Below are 18954 nucleotides of genomic sequence, written 5' to 3'. Positions count from 1 at the left end.
TCAGATGTGATACCTTAATTTTTGAAGACAAACGTGACATGAAATGGGATCTTCCCCATTTATAGATGAGAACCTTGAGCCCTTCCCATCTGGCTGCCTTTGAAGGTTTAAGAAAATTGAAGCTTTTGCTCTACTTTTCCCTTGCTGTCCCCACGGAGTCTCAACCCTACCTCTTTTTGGAAACGGAGGGCCACAGCCATCAGCTCTGCGGGCACCATGCAGGCGGTGCCCGTTCCGCTTCCCACAGCCTGCCCTCCTCTGCCACTCTGAATAATTGATCTGCAGGAAACCCGGATTGCCAACACATGCCAATTCCCTGGGCAAACTGTCAAAAAAAAAAAAAAAGAAAAAGAAAAAGCCCTCTCTGAAATTCAGGCTCCCAGCAATCAAAAGTATGAGTCGTATTGTCGGCGCGCGGCGGCATTAGCCAGCTCGCCCAGCGCACGCCGACGTTGAAAGGCTCGTAAATGTAATGAAGTCCCTTTGACACCTGCTCCTCTCCACACTTTAAACGTGAGCCATTGGCCCACAGGGAACTGGGGCTTTAAAAATAGAAATTATAGTAATTGTCTGCTGTGTTATTGGGAAGATTGTAATAAACGTGGAGCACAACGCCGCGGTGCCACGAGCTGAATGCTGACAGGATGCATAGATTGCTCCGGGTTTTGATTTTTTTTATTATTTATTTATTCCCTCCCCCGCCTCCAATCTCCCCATCTAACAAATCACATAAATCATTGTGTGTTAAGGCTGCGTTTCTGGAGGGTGGCAGTGGGAGGGAGAGACACGCTTGGGGAGGTTTCATCACTCCCCTTTGAGGTGCTGTTGGCTGCAGTGCCCCTGCCCTTGCCTCCCTTCCCTCTCAACACCCCAAAAGCCACAGAGGGGTCCAAACCTCAACTTCTCCTTCAAGGCTGATGGGTGAGGATCCCTGGTCCCTTTCGCTGGGGACTAAGAGCAGCAGATATCAAGAAAGAGTTTCAAGGATCAGGTGGGGATGTAGTGGCACATCTCATGTGCGTGGCAGCTCATCTCACGCGCGTTGTCCCCAGGACGTGCTCTGCGTGTCCCTTCCTGCTCCTCGACCAGGAGGGGCAGTTGTTCGTGCACTCCTTCACTCTTTTGCATGTGTCAGAGGTTTAGTCGTGGAGCCTCTTCATTCTGGGACTGCACAGGAGCGGGTTACGTCCCTCTCCAACTGGGACCTGTAGAGGATACTCCAAAGGGAATTTGGATTTATTATGTCAAATCAAACTTGGGAAATGGTCCTTTCCCTTTCCCCTTTTCTCTCTCCTTGTTATCCAAGGAGGAGACATCCCAGAGGGTAACACTGCAATAAACCCCAGATTGTCTTGTTCCCAACTCACCAGGCTGGGCTCCACCCTGACGCTGCCTGCAGAGAGCATCTGTGCCAAGGGCAAGACGTAAAAGCAGCTCTCTGACCAGCAACTTCACTGGCAACTTTAATAATAATCCCGTTTCTATTATTCTGGCTACAGAATAATAGAATCTGGCCCTGCTGTGGAGGTCTCCCGCTTTCGCTGTGCCCACCTCGAGGCTCCACGATTTCCAAGCCCCCCCCAACACCGAGGCGTGGAGCCCACACTGCGCCCCAGAGGTGGCTGCAATTCAGCCTTCCATTACCTTGTGGCATGTTGTGATGTTTAATTAATGCCGAGCACTTTGAAGTCCCCGATGTTACTTATTCATGCTCCTATTCCCCGCAGACCCTCTTGTTTGATGTCCACGTTGCTGGGGTTGTTTAGATGCAACCCTCTTTGTGTCAAATTTACACAGAGAGGAGAGGTTGCTTGTAAGGACACTACACAAAAAGTTGCCCTTTCCGGGCACAAGATCATCTCAGCAGCATGTTCAGAAATTTTTTGACTATCTGCCAATACTCACCTAGCTCCTCACAGCACTTCCATGGCGTAAATCCAGAGAAATCACTGCTGGCCCTAACAAGTGATATTTCAGATGCAGCTGTTTCCCATCACATCTGGGTGTTTGTCCCTCTGTGGCACCTGACCAGCAGAGAGTCCTTGTTGTGCCCCAGGATGTGGAAATTAATTTAAGGTTGTTAACTTTGGGCACTGTGGGATGAACGATAAAATCAATACAAGAAACCTCAGTCTCAAAAATGTGGGAAAGCTTTCCCTGCTGCCCAGGTATTTGCACAGAGCAATAACCACACGTGAGATTGCCCTTTAACAATATTTTCCTTGTTATCTTTCAACGATTATCTTTTCTTCCCATTCCAGATGAGTTTAGAAAATGACGATAAGAGAGCACGGACGCGATCGAAGTCTATCAGAGGTGAGCAGCTGGTTATCCCGCAGCGCGGGGATGTATAGACCTGAGCTCCCTGCACTTTGCTTGTTCCAAATAGGCTTTGATTTTTCAGGTCCAGGCTTAACTCTTTAAGCTATGCTCAGATCCCCCCTCTCCAACACCACCAAAATTTGTCTGCAAACCTGGAAACCTCCCAACCGCGAGCCTTTACATGTTGTCATATTTGACCATCATCCTCTATGCCCAGAAGAAAAATAGGCAAAAAAAAAAAAAAGAAGCCCCTTTGCATGCTTTGCTTTAGGGGGATGGCAATCGCTGGAGCTTCAGATCAGCTCCCAGGGCTTTCATCATGCACACTCTGCCAGCGGCTTTGAAGTCGCACATCTGAGAGTGCCTGGCAGAAGTAGTGCACGCTGCAGAAGCAAACGGGGCCGTCCCCGGCAGGGATGGGAGGACAAACGGCTTGTTAATGCAAAGCCTGATTGCTATTTATTTGCCAACTTAGGAAAAAAAAAAAAATCAAAAATATGCGCAGGTCGTTCTTCGCTTGCTTTCTCTCCGGGAGAAGGCGAGATGCTCTGATGCAGAGCACGTGGGGTCGGCTCGGGCGGTCCCACGGCCACGTGTGGTGGTTACAGACCAGTCTCTCTGTTTTGGTGCCTTTTTTGTGATCATGGACCCAACAAATTGCAAAGGTAGAACAAACAGGGTTGACTGAAAAAGCGTGATGGCTGCAGCTTCACCCAGAGCTGTGCTGGCCCACCTTCCTGTGTCCTGACCCACCTCCCTCCTTGCTCTTCTCAGCATCTTTTTAAAAACAAAACAAACCCCAGATGCTGTCAGTTGTGCTGAATCGAGCCCAGGTATTTGGGTTTCATTGCTTTGCTGCACCTACATAAAGGTCCTCGCTCAGGTTGCTGATGAGAGTGCCCCGATTCTGTTTATTTTCTCGCATCCTGCCTTCCCTGCATGCGAATCTGGTTTTCTTGATGTGAAAAGGTAATTTATTGCACACACCCTGGGACTTGCACTGCCTCCAGTTTGTTGAAGCTTGTGAGTCATCCCACTGGGAGCTGGATCCCAGGAAACCCAATTAGCTCAAACAAATTGAGCAAACATGTTATGGGTTTTAGCCTGGGCAAATTTAGACTTGTGTCGTAGGGTTTTTGGTTGTTGGTTGGTTTTTTTTCCCCTTCTGATTGTTTGGATTTCTGGCTAGATGTTAAGATTTCAGCAGCGAGGTGATGTTATTTCAGGCTGTTGTTGTAAGCAGTGAGATGTCCTTTTATTTGCAAGTGGGGAACAATTCCTAAAACCCCTACAAAGAATTGTTTAGCCTAAAAGCCAAGCAATGCCTTCCCTACTCTGTGTCTGAGCATGGGCATGGGCTCCCACATCAGTCCCCTGTGACCAAGGGAAGGAGAAAAACATGCCTGCTCCTGTTGGTGGGTAGAGGTTAAACGTGGCCACTCCAGCAAAACAGCAGTGAACTGCCCTGAAGTAACCATATTTTACAGGGAAATGTATAGAAGGAGGCATGAGAAAACTCAGTCTTTACTTAAAAATGTTTAAGTTATACGCAGTATGTGTATCAGAATAGCTCCACTGGCTTTAAAGTTGTCATGTATTTAGAGAGAGGGGTAGTCCTGGATGCTACAAGCATGCACTTGTGCTTGAATTTAAGCACATGTGTGAGGATTTGGGAGGCAGGATTATGATTTACTCCAGCCTGGCATGCAGTAAACAACGGCAGCATAGATTTGCCCTGTCTTTCCCAAGCGGGATGCTCAAGCAGGTGATAGAAACCCAACTGCAGGTGGGAGAGGAGCTCACAGAGAAGGGGTCTGGTTTTGTTTCTTTGTTTTGGAGGGGGGAATGTCAAGCACCTCGGTTTTGTTTTTGACCTTGTGTTTGTTTCCATTGCTGCACTCTGCCTCAGTGCCCACGGAGCTCATCGGCCAGGAGGTGAGGTAAGGACCCTGCTCCTCCTCGGTGCTGGGAGGGAGGGAGGGAGGGGAGGTCCTGTGCTTAGACTGGCTTGTGCAAAGCCCTACAGCTCCTTAGAGGCTTGGGAACCCAGGTGAGGGGAGCAAACCCCTGGGGTTAATGGGGTGGAGGTCTTGCTGGGGGAGGGGGCTTATATTGGTGAGTACCTTGTTGTGCCCAGGTTCTTGGGGCACAACTTGACAACACGCATTAGAGAAATACATCCTGGGATGTATCAAGAGAAGCGTAGCCAGCAAGTCAAGAGAGGTGATTCTCTCCCTTTACTCTGCTCTCGTGAGACCCCACCTCGAATACTGAGTCCAGTTCTGGTGTCCCCACCCTAAGAGGGACATAGATCTGTCGGAGCGTGTTCAGAGGAGGGCAACAAAGATGATCCAGGGGCTGGAGCTAGAAGGACAGGCTGGGGGGGCTGGGGTTGTTAAAGAGAAGACTGCGGGGGGACCTAATAGCTGCCTTCCAGTACCTGAAGGGAACCTACAGGAAGGCTGCGGAGGGACTTTTTACAAGAGTGTCCACTGATAGGACAAGGGGAAAGGGGTTTAAGTTGAAGGAGAATAGATTTAGATTAGATCTTAGGAAGAAATTCTTCAGTACGAGGGTGGCAAGACTGTGGAATAAATTGCCCAGAGACGTTGTGGCTGCCCCCTCACTGGAGGTGTTCAAGGCCAAGTTGGACGGAGCCTTGAGTAGCCTGATCTAGTTGAGAGGCGTCCCTGCCTGTGACAGGGAGGTTGGACTAGATGATCTCTAAGGTCCCTTCCAGCCTAGGCCATTCTATGATTCTATGAAACCATAGGAGAGAAAGGGATGAAATACAAGCTCTGGATGGGCCATGGTAGACTGAGGACCCTCCAGCCAATTCTGTCCCACCCCAGATCTAAACCCCAGTAAAACCTGATCCCCACAATTTGCGTTAGCAGAATCGTTAGGGACAGCATCCTGCTAAGCAGAGTTTCTTTTCCATGTATTTTACATCCTCTTGTTGCCCCTAAAAACCTTGTACCACATCACTTCTGGTGCCAGGTGCTCCTCCTTTGGCCCTATGTCCCTTGTGGAGTCATCAAGGTCCCGTTGTCACTCGTTTAGCAGTGCTGGCATGCAAACAGCAGCAGCCAAAAGCGCCAGAGCGAGCCTCTGCAGCCCTACAGAGCTTCTCATTATAAATAACAGCCTCCCCCACCTCTAAGCTGCCTTTAAACCTTGCACAAGGGCTTATGCAAGAGATAGGAGTCTTTAACCTGGACAGGCACTAATAGCAGGGGCTGCCTTTCCTAGCAGCCTCCTGTTAGAAAGCCGTGTGTGTCAGAGAGTAATTGGACCTTAACCAACCCAATTTCAGAGCATTTCTGCTCCTCCGCTCTCCTATTACTCTGGAGAGACGGGAGGAGTGAGCGGCGGGCACGCCACTTCTCCAACTTTTATTGCTGAACACTTGAGTGGAGGTGGTAATTGGAGCAGGTGACATCTATAAGGGGCAGGACAGAGTGCTCCACAAAGCCATCTCTGCAGCTGTCACCTAATTGCCTGAATAACTGGACGATTAATCGACTAATTGGAAGCAGGGCATCGTCTGCATAGCAATAAGAGGCCCTTTTGTCAAGCATATGAAGGCTGGGGAGGGGGGGAGAACAGGTCGCTGTGTGGTGGCTCTTGTGGGGAAGGAGAGTAGCTTTAATAGACCTCGAAGCCTCTTTCCCCTTCGGGACTCCTGCCAAAAGACATGAAACCTCCCCAGAGGAGCATGGGGACAGGAAAGCCTGGCCCAGAGCATGTCGAGCATCACCTCTGAGATGGTGGGTTTTTAAAGGGATTAAACTGACACATTGAAGTCAGAGACATCCCAGGTCACCACCTTCGGAAAACCTCGATGCTGAATCACTTGGCTCTTTCCTCCTTACATTTTACTTCGAGCTTTATTTCACCACATCAAGAACAGGGGGTGAGTGGGGTGGGAATCAGCTTTAATTGATTCAGGAAAGCCTGTAACATCTTCATCAGAGCTGCTCTTGTTTCCCACTGAATAAGGACATTTTCAGGCAAGTCACTGGTAAACATTGTTTTGCTTAAAGTCACTTAAAGTGTGTCTGGGGCTGCTCAGGACAGAGCAGCCTCAGTCATGACTGAGGGCAATAAAAATTAAATAGACTTTCAGATCATCAGCAGAAGGAGCAGCAAAGGGGGGAGCTCCTTTCAGTTACGTTAGCAGGATGAGATCTTTTTATATACATCCCCGAGTGTTTTCTGGGGAAGGGGTGCATCGCTGGCAGGCCAGACCTCCGGCATAGCGGGGCTTGGGCTGTGTATGCATGCCCAAAAAAGCTGGGATGCCTTGAGGGATGGCGTTAGAGGATGCTCAGCATGTCGGGTTGAAACTGGGCCACGATGAAAGGAGACAGCAGGAAAAGGGGACTTTGTCTTGGAGAGGCCAGGGGCTGCAGCTTGCACCCACGTGTCATCTAGAAAAGCGTGTCCCCTTAGGGGATGTGCTGCCATCATTTGCCCTTTTAGCGTTAGGTCTGCTAAGCTAAAGCAAGCCCTTTCCCTGAAGGCAGGATTCCTACTCTCCTGACAGTTCAGCAGCCCTTTCCTGTCCTGGTTTTGGGTTGAATTATATTCTTTGAGCACAGCGATCTGACTTGTGCACGGTGTTCTGGGGACTCGAGCCATTAATAACCCGCCGGTGCACCTTGAGCTGCTGCATCCATTAGTGCACTCACATCTTCCTTATCCCAGGCCTTCTGAGCTCTTTGCTGAGAACAGAAATTCTGAGTCCTTACAGCCCGATTTGGCACTTGGTACTATTTAATGCCACCCTGTGTCTTTTACTCAAAGAATAACGGGCTGGCCAGATACCCTCCGGGCTGGTGATGCCTTCTCCCCTTGCACTGTCATCAAGAGATTTCATTAGCGCTTCCGACTTCCCGGGCCGAGGGTGATACGGTGCTAAATGAGGTTATTAATCCTACATGACTCCAGAATTCCTTACATGTCAGGCAGAGTCACTTGGGCATCCTATAATCAATGCCATAATCTGGTTTTGCCAGAAAATGTTTGCTTTAATGCTTCTTATCTGGAGCCCTTACAGCTCCTGGAGCTGGGACTAATTACCCCCGCAGGGGAGGTGCGCAGCCCCGCGCCGAGGGATGCTGCAGCCCATGGCAAAGGCAGCAGAAGCTGCAAGCGATGCCCAAAGCTCCCTGTAAGCCTTTATCTCATTGTCTTCTGCTCAGCAGCAGCAACAAATGCAGGGATTTGGGAGATCTGGTCACCTAAATCCCATCCGTTTCTTCACAAGGGAAGCTCTGATGTGCTTTTGAGGATTTTTGTCTTGGTGATCTTCACCCAAAGTGCTCTGGCTAAAAAACCTCCTCAGCCGGCTCCCAGACTGCTCTTTCCACAAAGCCAGCCCTTTCTAAGTGAAAGGAGCCCCCGTTCCCTCAAAAGCCACCAAATAAGTGAAAAGTCCATGTTTTCCTCCTGCACCAGCAAAAAACCCCCAAGAAGTGGCAGTGGGGAGGCAGAGTGCAGTAGTTGTCTGCTTTTTAAAAGCTTGCTCTTACACATGCAAATCTTTAATTAAACATAATCATAAAACTATAATGAACCGTTCATCTAATTAAATGGGGTGAGCCATTTCATTAATTTTTAGCAAACTGCAAGGCTGCTCTCCTGCCCTCCTCACTTGGAATTCAAAGGGACAAGCTGAACCATTTGAGGGAAATTATCTTCCCTCTTGTGGTTATTTTGTTCCTTGTGCACAGGACCTGTTTAACTGACTGTAGTCTATACAATTCTAATTAAAAATGAATTATCTGGGTCCTATTGCTGTTCTTGATGGTTGCTTGTTTCCCTCCCAAGCTGTCCAACCCCAGGCTGTAACGGCTCAGGACACATCCGTGGAAAGTATGCAAGACACAGAAGGTGAGGCTGGGTCGGAGGTAGTGGGGATGGAAAAATGCATCCCCTGCCTGGTTTCATGGTGGCACTGGTGGCCATCACCAACAGCGGTGCTGGGAGCTGCAGATCCTGCTGCTCCCTGGACAACAACCGCCCACGGGCCAGGCTGCTGGAGCAAACCCAGCATCCTCGAGCTGACTTCTCAAAGAAGTCGACGTAGTTGCATGAAGTCAATGTCTGAGAGCAGATCTGGGCTGCTGGGTGACTCATTATTTTTTTTAGTATTTGTGTATTTGTCTCACTTGCCTTTGCTGAAGCAGTTCAGATGCCATAGCCGTGCCTTTCTCACTCGGCAATGCCTCCTCTCTGCTCCTTGATCCCATCTGCAGTTTACAGAGCTGCCCTCTGGCAAAGAAGAGGAAACTTCAGGATGCGGAGGCCGAACATCTGGTGTCGAAGAGAAAATCCCATCCCCTCAAGCTGGCCTTGGATGAAGGCTACAACGTCGACAGCGATGGCAGTGAGGAGGCTGAGGCGAAGGAGGAGTCCGGCTCCGACGAGTCGGAGGGGACGCTGGAGGAGGACGAGGGGGAGGCGGTGGAGCAGGAGGAGACCCGCAGCCCTGAGCCGGCAGAAGGTGCTTTATCATTATTGATTGCAGAGCTGTGTTCTGTGGATGAATAAAGGGCAGGGAGTGTTAATAACCAGGAGTTATAGCTCCCCTGAATTATGTACAGGATGGGTCCGTCTGTTATCGCGCTCAGTGGAAGCGACGCTCTGGTTAAGCTGTGAGGCCACGGGCACGGATTGTCTCCAGCGCCTTAAAAATGAGAGCTCGTCCATCACGGATGCTCCTTGGGGAAAGAACCGTGGGAAGCAGCAAGGAGCTCGTCCCGTGGCTCAGGTGGTGGCGGGGAAGGCAGTGGGCGTCCCACATCGGTTTCTCGAGGGGTTCGGCTGCCTGCCCAGGTACAGGAGTCATCACCCCAGCTGGATTCAGCCAATACCCATGAGGAGGAGTGACAAGGAAACCAGATGGGTGCCCTGTGAGGTCCTGGCGCCATGTCCCTGGCTTGGAGCCCCTGGTTTGGGGAGTACTGGGAGTGAGGGGCTGGGGGGCAGCTGATTGTGAGGGCCTGGGAAGCTGTGGGTGTCTGAGTCCCATGAAAGCTTCTGCGTGGAAATCCCCTTTCTACCTGTCATTCCCAAATGCAATAAATCAGGTCGCTCCACTGGTAGGGCAGTCAGGCTCTGGTTCCAATTGAGTTTAAGTAAGATAAGGAGATGCTTACGAGCTTATATAATTACTTTCTTTTCCTCCTTTTTTTTTTCTTTCCCTCCTTTTTTCTCTTCTGTTTTTCTCCTTTTTTATTTTTGTCCTCTTTTCCTTATTTTCCCTTTCCCTTTCCCTTTCCCTTTCCCTTTCCCTTTCCCTTATCTCCTTTCCCTTATCTCCTTTCTCTTTTATCTCCCTTCCCTTTTTTCTTTTCTCCTTTATTTCCTTCTCCCTCTCCTTTTCCCTCTCCCCCCATTTCTTTTCTTTCTTTTCCTTCTTCCCCCTGCCACCCCTTCAGAGAGAAGCCCAGCAAAATCCACCCATTATGGACAAAATACGGCAACAAGTACGTCCGGGCCCAGCAAGGCCAACTATAGCAGCTATCAAGAAATAATCGCCAACTCTCTCCTCAACCTAGGCCAAATAGCGGAGGAAACTCTCGCCATCGAAGGGCAGCTGCCTGAGGCTGAGCTGCAGGTCCCCAAGCCGCCGTCCAACGTCGTGCACCTGGTCCACGAGGATGCAGGAGAGGAGTTGGTGGAGGAGGAGTGCGACAAGGACATCATCATCCAGACGGAGGACGCCGAGGAAGTCATCGAGGTCACCAGCGAGCGCAGCAGCGAGTTGTGCCCAGAGCACCGGGACGACGCGAACTGCGAGGAGTCCTGCAAACTTGAAAAGGCTGAAGCAGAAGAAGAGGAGGAGGAGGAGGAGGAGGAGGAGGAGGATGAAGACGACGAGGAGGAAGAGGAAGAAGAGGAAGAGGAGGAGGAAGAGGAAGAAGAGGAGGAGGAAGAGGAGGAGGAGATGGCTCCTGAAGTGATCTGCGAAGAAGCTCCTCACACTTCTCAGGACACCCAGAAAAGCCACTGTGAAGGGCAGTTCAGCCCGAAGCCCGAGTATTCGGTCATTGTGGAGGTCCGGTCGGACGACGACAAAGACGACGACGCCCGCTCCCAGAAATCGGCGGTGACCGATGAGTCAGAGATGTACGACATGATGACGAGGGGGAACCTGGGGCTGCTGGAACAAGCCATCGCGCTGAAAGCCGAGCAGGTGAAAATCGTGCGGGAGCCCAGCCGGCTGCCAGGAGAGCACGTCAAGCACTTCCAGGTGGACGAGAAACAGAACAAACCGCTGGACAGCATTCGAAAGAGCTACTACGGCAAAGGTACGAGGACGAGCCTTCGCGTGTCTCCTTCCTCCCCATCCCCAGTGAAAGGGCTGAACTTGTCTGCTCAGCATCCCATGAAAACAAGGCTGCCGGGGCTGGGGGATTCACAGCCCACAGAGGGAATTTAGCCACAAATCCTCAACGCCCAGAGCGATAGGGACATCCTAGAGGGGAACAGCAAAAGCGTGACATGATGGTGTCCCCTACACCTCAGAAGTGAAATTACTTGAGAAAATCTCAGCCTGAGCAGGAAGGGTTGGAATAAAATCCAAGGGGGTTTTCAAGTAGTGGTAGGAATTTGGCCACAGAAACAGGAGGGTCTGGGCAGGGGTTTCAGGGTTCTCAGTTGAGGCTGCTTGTTTGCTCGCTGTGAGCAGCTCCATCCTCCTTATAATCCAGGTGACCTACTCAAACTTCTTCGCTGATTTTAATTTTTTTAATTTCCGATGTTACAATTCCACCTTCAAGAAAAAAAACCACCACACCTCCAAACCCCAAAATTTCTCCCTGTTTGATTGGAAAAGTGGTGGGAAGCATCCTGAGCATTTTTCCTCTTCTTTCCACCCCTTCCTCTCCAAACCCACTCACTTGCTTGCCCCCTGTGCTTTATCCCTGCAATCCCTAGATCCTTCAAGACCCGAGAAGCGAGAAATCAAATGTCCAACTCCTGGCTGCGATGGGACCGGCCACGTCACGGGACTCTACCCTCATCATCGCAGCCTCTCTGGTTGTCCGCACAAAGACAGGATCCCTCCCGAGAGTGAGTACATGGTGGGATACCACTGGTTTGTTAATTAGTCTGAAGCCTGATTTCCTAGGGGGAATTTCACACCTGATAGGTAGAGCAGTCTCATGGCCAACAGGTTCTCCGAATAGTCCCGAATGATGTGTGTTTTATGAGTCCTTAGCACAAGCCTGATGTTAATCCTTGAGGTATAACAGAGTTTCTGGCATGGGATGGTGCTTTTCCAAGTTGTTCCGGGATGCCTTTAACCACCAAAGCATTGTCGCTCTTCATGAGAAGTTTCTGAGGCAGTCCTACTCTTCTTGAAGATTTTTAGCACCATCCTGTGGAGAATGAGGTCCCTTCTCCGAAAATCAAAGAGGTGCTTTAAAAATGACTGCCCGCCTCCAGAGCAGTTCCCATCCTGACACCGAACATCACATATTTTTCCCTATTTTGGGTATCACGTCGGGAAGAAGGTGAAACTGTTCTTTCCTGCCGTCCAAGGTGTTGCTGTACAGCAAAGGAGAGGAGTCGTTCAGGCTGTTCAGGATTGCTGAGTCTCCCCTGACCACTCTAACATTTTCAAGGTGCTACACCAAGGTTTATCTATTCCACAGAAAATGTTTGTCATCACTATAACAATTTTTTTATATATACATGTATATACACATAGAGAAAGACTTTACTTCTACCTCTCTACCAGCCTCCTAAATAGCTTTCCCTGTATATACACGTAAAAATCAATGTTGTATGTTTATGACAATGGCATAATAGACTCCCCTCCCCCAAAAAAGAGCCCTTCCTTATCAGTAATTTCAAAGGTTGAAGACCTGCCATAAACACAGAACTGCAGGAAACAAGAGAAAGTACAGTTATCTTCACACCAGTTTGAATGCAAGACAAGATATTAATAAATAACTAACACAAGCTGTATGCTTTAGAAAAGCTTGCAAATCAAATTATTTTCTTTACTTTTAAGGTCAGCGCTGCAGGAAGCAATAATCCTGAAGATTAAAATTTGAAAAAAAACCAATAAAATCAAACAAAGACTAGTCCTAAGGATAAAAGCAGAGATACAACTTCAATCACTTAAAACTACCTGAAATTGGGAGACCTGGCTCCAAAGTGGTGGTGGGAGGGAGGTGCTGGATGGGGTAAACTGGATTGCAATCAGCAAAGGAGGAGAAAGCCCAAACTGTGTGCAGAGATGCTAATCTAGTGCTGACCTGAGCACTGCTCCCTTGTAAATCTTTTCTTTTTTTCTCCACACAGACGAATTCTAATTACAGCATTTCACGTTCCCTGATTTCTAGGAAACCAGCGTACAAGACTTGATGATTTTGTCTTTTCTTTTTGTTTGTCTGTTTGTTTTTCTTCGTTTTCTTCTTTTTTTCCTCTGATTTTTATCAAGTTGTTTTTGCTTCCCTTCCCCTCTCCCCTTCCCCTTCTCGCTCCGAAGTCTTGGCGATGCACGAGAACGTGTTGAAATGCCCCACGCCAGGCTGCACAGGACAGGGTCACGTCAACAGCAACCGCAACACACACAGGAGGTACCAGCTTTGACTTCTTCTCTGTAATAACCGGGGCAAGGATGGCAGCAGGGCCGCCAGCCCCAAAAGCCTTGGCTTTGCTCTTGCTCTGAGAGATGGTGCAACTAAGGATGGGTGAAGTAGGGATGACCCTAATACAAAGAATAATATGGGAAAGCAAGATAAGGCAGTGATTTGTGGCCAGGCAATAGAGCAGATCAATACTTCCAGGCTCGCAGGTGGAATGCAAGTGGGAGTTTGTGGAAAAGGGTGTTTGGCACTAGAGCATCAGAGGGTTCCCGGTGAGGCTGCCTGGAGGGTGATGCGTGGTGATATGGCAATGCGCAGGATCTTCCAGGAATTTCCACAATATTTAGGCTGAAATGATTGATGAGTTGGGAATTTAGGTCCTCTTGTCGTAGGACCTCAGCTCAGATGTGGTCGGGAAAGGGCAAGGTTGTGCTTTTGACCTGTAGTTATGCTCTAGCTTCGCTTAAACTTGGCCACTTTTACAAACAGAAAGGCTGCAAGAGGAGGGGATGGTGCACTTAAAAGCTAGAAACCTTCCAAAAAGGCCAGACTAGCTTGTCCTGGGGGGATACACTCAGGAATTTATGATTTACCATTTGTTGCACTTGAGCTTAACTGGCAGAGAGCGGTGGCTCTGCGAACGCCGATGCATTTGCAGGCGTGAGGTGGGTTTGTGTCCTTACTTGATCAGCTATGGGGGAAGCTGGTGGATGCTTCATTGTAGCCATAGACACTCAGGGAAAATTAGGGAAATCTGCTTGGTTAATTGAGAAGCTCTATTTGGTGCAGGCAGCGAGACCAAGGTGATCTATTGGTGTTAGTGGGTTATGGAGCAGTTTGGGCTGAGGCATGATGGGCTCAGAGCCCTGAATTTCACACAGGGCTGGGTTCGGGTTCCCTCAATGCCGGCTTGGGGTTAGCTGGGAGCATGTGGGCTCTGGTTTTGAGGGATTTTGACTTTCCCTGACCAAATGCCATAAAAGCCAAGCTGTCCCAAAGAGGCAGAGTAGGGCTTGTGTGAGCAAAAGCCATTAGAGCCCCCAATCCCCGCAGGCACCTGCGCGCTGGCAGCTGTGCACATCAGAAGTGCAAATGTTTCCCCGCAAGTGCCCCTCAGAAGGCTCCTGTCAAACAGCGCCTGCAAAAGATTCAAATAAATACGAATCAGAAAATGCCGTTTAACTGCTAAAACCACTCAAAGAATCCAGCCCGTCCCTTTCTGCCCCTGCTGTGCTCAGCCCGGCGGAGCTGCCTCCTTGATTCACCTCCCGGCCCTGGGGATGCTCCAGGGCTCATCCTGGAGAGTTTCGGCACTTGACGTTTGGCTGCTTTGCTGCTTGCCAAGACTAAAAGTAAGCTAAGATAGCGATAACAAAAACCTTTAAATGCAAACGCTTTTCTCATGAGCTCAGTGAAATGAAGCTTTACATGCTCATCCCTCATGCTTGGTTTCCTTCTCTCTTTTTTTCTCCTTCTTAAAAAAAAACCCAACAACCAAAACCAACCCCACACCAACCTCCCACAGTTTATCTGGGTGCCCCATTGCTGCTGCTGAAAAATTAGCCAAATCGCACGAAAAGCAACAAACCCAGTCTGCTGATCCTTCGAAGACCAGCTCCAATTCTGACCGGATACTCAGGTAAATGGGACGGCGAAGCCCAGCACCGCGTAACCCAGCTGCCCCGACCCTCCCCGCGATCCCGCGCTCGCAAGAGCGGCCGTCGTGGCTCCCTCCGGCCCTGCCTCGATCCTGCTGAGTCCTGTTATTATCACTATAGGTCTCGCCAAGGTGGGGAGGTATTTAATTGATGATCCCAGGGAGGGCATTGAGGACAATGAATTGCTTCTGTAGCGTCAATTAATGCTGCGGCTACGGGCCAAAGGGTTTTACCAGTGCAGCAGAAGGCATTTGTGCCGATTGCTCTGCAATGCAAACTGCCAGAGGATGATGGCTATTATATTAGCATTATAAGTAGGGTGGGCTTGGGGCGGCAGATTCAGGCTGCATATAAATCACTTGATGGCGATTTCGCCTAAGTCCACCTACTTTTCTTCGTTAGCCCACAGAGCTCAGATGAGACAAACCTGCCACTCACTTCCAAAGCAGTCACATCTATTTTGTTATTTTGCCCGTCTCTATTTTCATGAGAGAAAGGGCTGGCTCGCATTAAAGATGTCCCTGGTAGATGCTGGCTTCCGTAGCTGATGTGATTCATGAGGCTACAGATGGATTGTAATATGGTTCGTTATTTTGCAATGGGAGCAGGATAAAAACCACGGTATGAGCCCTGAGCAGCAATCCCACAAAGGCGTTGAGGTCTGATTAATTTATTTATTTGCTCCCCAGGACTGCTGAGCACCCCGGTGCACTGGGGCTCGGTGCTTTGGAAAGGCCATTTAGGGCAATTACTTATTTATTTGCAGCGGAGCCCGTGCCGGGTGCGGAGCGCTCTGAGCGCATCACGAGCATGGTCTGTGCTCCAAGGAGCTCCCGCTCTGAGGACTCGCTGGTGGAAAGAGGTCACGGGAAGGAGAATAACAATAGGCCATTTATATACAATTTATATGCAAGACAAATTGATTTGTGATAGGCAGCCCAGCAGAAGTGGGTCTCTAAGAGGGACTCTGCGGGCAGGGGAGAAGTCCTGGTGCCTTTGCAAATGAACCTGCAGCGAGGAGCGGAGCTAAAGTGGGGTCCTCACGCCTTCGTGTGCCCTCCTCTGACAGGAGTCCCCTAAGAGAACGATTCCAGGATTTCTCCTCCTCTTAGGAAATGCTGCCATGATGCAGCAACCTGCGAGAATATTGAGGTGGATGGGGTTGACACCTTGGTGTTTTGCTTAAAAAAGAGGAAAAAGAGAAAGAGAAAAAAGTTAAAAAAAGGAGAAAAAATTTAAAAAGGAATCTAAGAGACCCAGACGCAGGCTTGTTGAGGCAGACCAAAAGAGCTGTTGCTGCCTCCTCTTCACCAGTAGCCCCTTGGGGACAGGGTGCAGCTACGCATCCCCAACATATCCAGCCCCTCCCAATGGCCATCTTGTTGAGGAAAAGAAAAATCACTGTTGCTCGTTGTTTCATCCTCAGGCCTATGTGCTTTGTGAAGCAACTGGAGATCCCTCAGTATGGAAGTTACCGGCCCAACATGGTCCCAGCCACCCCCCGGGCCAACCTGGCCAAGGAGCTGGAGAAGTACTCCAAGGTCACCTTCGATTATGCAAGTTTTGATGCTCAGGTTTTTGGCAAACGCATGCTTGCCCCAAAGATTCAGACTAGCGAAACCTCACCTAAAGCCTTTAAATGTAAGTTGGGAGCAGGGAGGGGCTGGGTTCTGCATTTTCTTCCTTTCTCGGTGTGTCGCGAGGCTCTAGGGATCGTGGCTTTGGGGCGATGGGAGTCTTGGTGTTGAGCTGCTGGGTCCCTCCTGCTGCTGCGGAGCAGGGGGAGGAACGGGGATGGGGAGGCTGAGATGGGTCCCAGGATGTGCACCTCTGATGGAGAGAGGAGCCCACAGCTGCTGGTGAAGATTTGCTCAGGGGAGAGTTGCTTTGGCTTCAGCTTTGGGAAGAATTGCGTCGAGAGATGGGAACATTAATCTGAGTGATGTCGCTAGGTGGGATAAGTTACACAGTTGTCCTCAGTCAGTCCCCATTGCTTTGCAGTTCATATCTATTGATCTGTCTTTCCTCATCTAGCTAAATGGATTACAGTTTTCTTCTCTTCCATCTCATATACGACCCACTCCGCCCATTTGTCTTCTCTGCCCGTGCTCTGCTCTCCAGCTCTGCTCCCTATCGATCACCCCCCTCCCATCTCCCAGCTCTTTCCCATTGCAGCCACCCACCTCTGCTCTTTACCCCGGACCTCGCGCTGGTTGCAGCACCGTGCGAGCGTGGGTGAAAATGAAATGGCTTAAATAAACCATCAGGGGCTGGGCTGTCCCGAGCAGGAGGGAAGCTGCACAGGGAGGCAGTCTCCCCCTTCCCTTTGAATTCAGACATGCACCTGAAGATGTCTTTTCAAGGAGGATGGGGGGAAATTAGGAGATTCAGGAGCCCCGTTTGCAGAAGTCAGCAGCCCCAAGAGGGCTTTCTGTCTGGCTAATCCCGCTCCCACAATCCCGTTTAATCCTGATGCAGCTGCTCTCTAAAAAGTGCTCGTACTTGGAAGCATCCCGGTTGTTGCACTACAATGGAAGCGCCCTTTATTACAGTACTAAATCTGTAAAGGATCAGACAATGAAATTGGATGGAGGCCAGAGAGCACAACTGCCACTGTCATCCTGGGTTAGGGCTGATGGAAAAGTAATTTGTTTCCCAGCACAAGTGATTCTCTTGCTGAATAGATTGTGTTATTTGCAATATTAGCAAAGAATTTTCAGGGTAATTGTACTGACAAAAATAATTCCAGCAGACCCACTAGGATAATCCTTTCTATTTTTTCTCATCACTTATTTTACTAATTTGCTGATTGCGAGTCTATTAGCGGCAAAAATACTTATGAAATGGAAAAGCATCGCTGAGCCTACGGTGTGAAATTGAAATTGGCATCTCACGATCCTGGATATTGTCAGGTTGGGCTGGCAATCCCCACGCCCCGCCGCAAAGGCACGGATTAAACCGGACTCGCAAACAAGCAGCCGTACACAAAAATAACTGTTTGGGCAAACCTCCAATGAGTTAATCAAAGCGACGAGATGAATATGATTGCCAATCATAGCAGGGAAATCTGTTCCTTTCACCGAGAACTTATTTTAGAGAGATCTTCATCCAGAGGGATTTATATTCCCCGGCATGTGTGTGCATAACTCCCATTAATGTCAATATGCATTATATATGCACACAACGAGGAAGAAAGCAGTCCTCAGGAAGATTAGTGTTTTATAGTGTCTTATATTAGGAGTTTGTAATGGGAATAATGAAATTGCTTTGCTCTGTAGCCACATCACCCAAGGTTGTCTTGCTGCTTTGCCATTGTCAGGCTAAAGCTTATCGGTCTTCTCTGAAAGAGGAGGGGAAGTTTTCCCCCCAAAAAGCAAACTGAAACTAAGATTTTGAAGATTTTTCTGCTTGATTCAGAATACAATCCTGTGGCTGTTCAATATCGACTGAACCCACTGAAACTACTGACTCCAGAGCAGACTCAGTGTGGGTCAGGGCCCTCCTAAACAGGACCAGGTTCAAGATTAGGACAAATTTTGTTGTGGGTTGACCCTGGGAAATACTTTCATTTCATAGGGTGTAAAGAGAAACTGCATCTCTGGGATCGCTGCGTGCTGTGACACACAGCAACAGTGTGGTATTGTGGCCACGTGTGGCTGTCTAATGAATCCTCTTACTCGGGCATATTTAAACGATACGTCAGTTGTCAGAAAATCCATATTTCACTGCTGTCATCATCGGAAGCCCTTATTTCAAGGCTGTGGTTTTGCTCGCAATGTAATTTTTTTAAACTGTCAGTTTTCAGGCATGCTATCAGAAATCTCTCCGCACACCAGCTCTGCAGAGATAAGTTATGAAGATAGAGAGAACACTAAAAAAAAGAGCCAGGAAGCTTCTCTGAGCTTTCTCCTTGAGCCACTTCCACTGAGCTGCAGCTTTAACAAAGCAAAGCACTCATGTTTTGGGGCCTGGATGGCAGAGTTAGTTAATGACTTAAGCATTCACACCAGCCAGCACCGCTGCTGTTGCACATCCCAGGCAGCCAAAGGGTCCGTGGGTTGGCTGTTCCTGGCACAGCTGTGTCACACTGACTGAACCTCTCGCTGCTGCCCGTGCCGGTGCTACATCAGCCTTGTGTTGTTCCTTCTCTTTTCATTCCAGCCAAACCTTTTCCAAAGGCCTCTTCCCCCAGCCACAGCCCCTCCGGCAGTTACGTGAAGAGCACTTCATCTTCCTCCACAGGCTTCGACTACTCCCACGACGCCGAGGCTGCGCACATGGCGGCCACCGCCATCCTCAACCTCTCCACCCGCTGCTGGGAAATGCCGGAGAATCTCAGCACCAAGCCGCAAGAAGCCCCTGGC

The 18954-nt window shown here is 49.4% G+C and overlaps 1 protein-coding gene across 1 annotated transcript in view; it reads left to right on the top strand.

Moving 5' to 3' along the window:
• The first annotated feature begins 2261 nt into the window (after positions 1 to 2261).
• The window catches only part of MYT1 (myelin transcription factor 1), a 33416-nt gene continuing 16723 nt past the window's right edge, over positions 2262 to 18954 (top strand). The window contains exons 1-10 of the mRNA XM_009867907.1: positions 2262 to 2316; positions 4232 to 4262; positions 8158 to 8220; positions 8586 to 8835; positions 9773 to 10643; positions 11272 to 11406; positions 12833 to 12923; positions 14458 to 14571; positions 16017 to 16231; positions 18833 to 18953. Of these exons, the coding sequence (XP_009866209.1) occupies positions 2262 to 2316; positions 4232 to 4262; positions 8158 to 8220; positions 8586 to 8835; positions 9773 to 10643; positions 11272 to 11406; positions 12833 to 12923; positions 14458 to 14571; positions 16017 to 16231; positions 18833 to 18953 (1946 nt within the window). The remainder of the gene's footprint in view (positions 2317 to 4231; positions 4263 to 8157; positions 8221 to 8585; positions 8836 to 9772; positions 10644 to 11271; positions 11407 to 12832; positions 12924 to 14457; positions 14572 to 16016; positions 16232 to 18832; position 18954) is intronic.

This window comes from Apaloderma vittatum, unplaced genomic scaffold, assembly GCF_000703405.1.
Source record: "Apaloderma vittatum isolate BGI_N311 unplaced genomic scaffold, ASM70340v1 scaffold11384, whole genome shotgun sequence".
In the NCBI taxonomy this organism is placed as follows: Eukaryota; Metazoa; Chordata; class Aves; order Trogoniformes; family Trogonidae; genus Apaloderma; species Apaloderma vittatum.
Note: the sequence above shows the minus strand (reverse complement) of the source record. Positions and strands in the feature narration are given on the sequence as shown.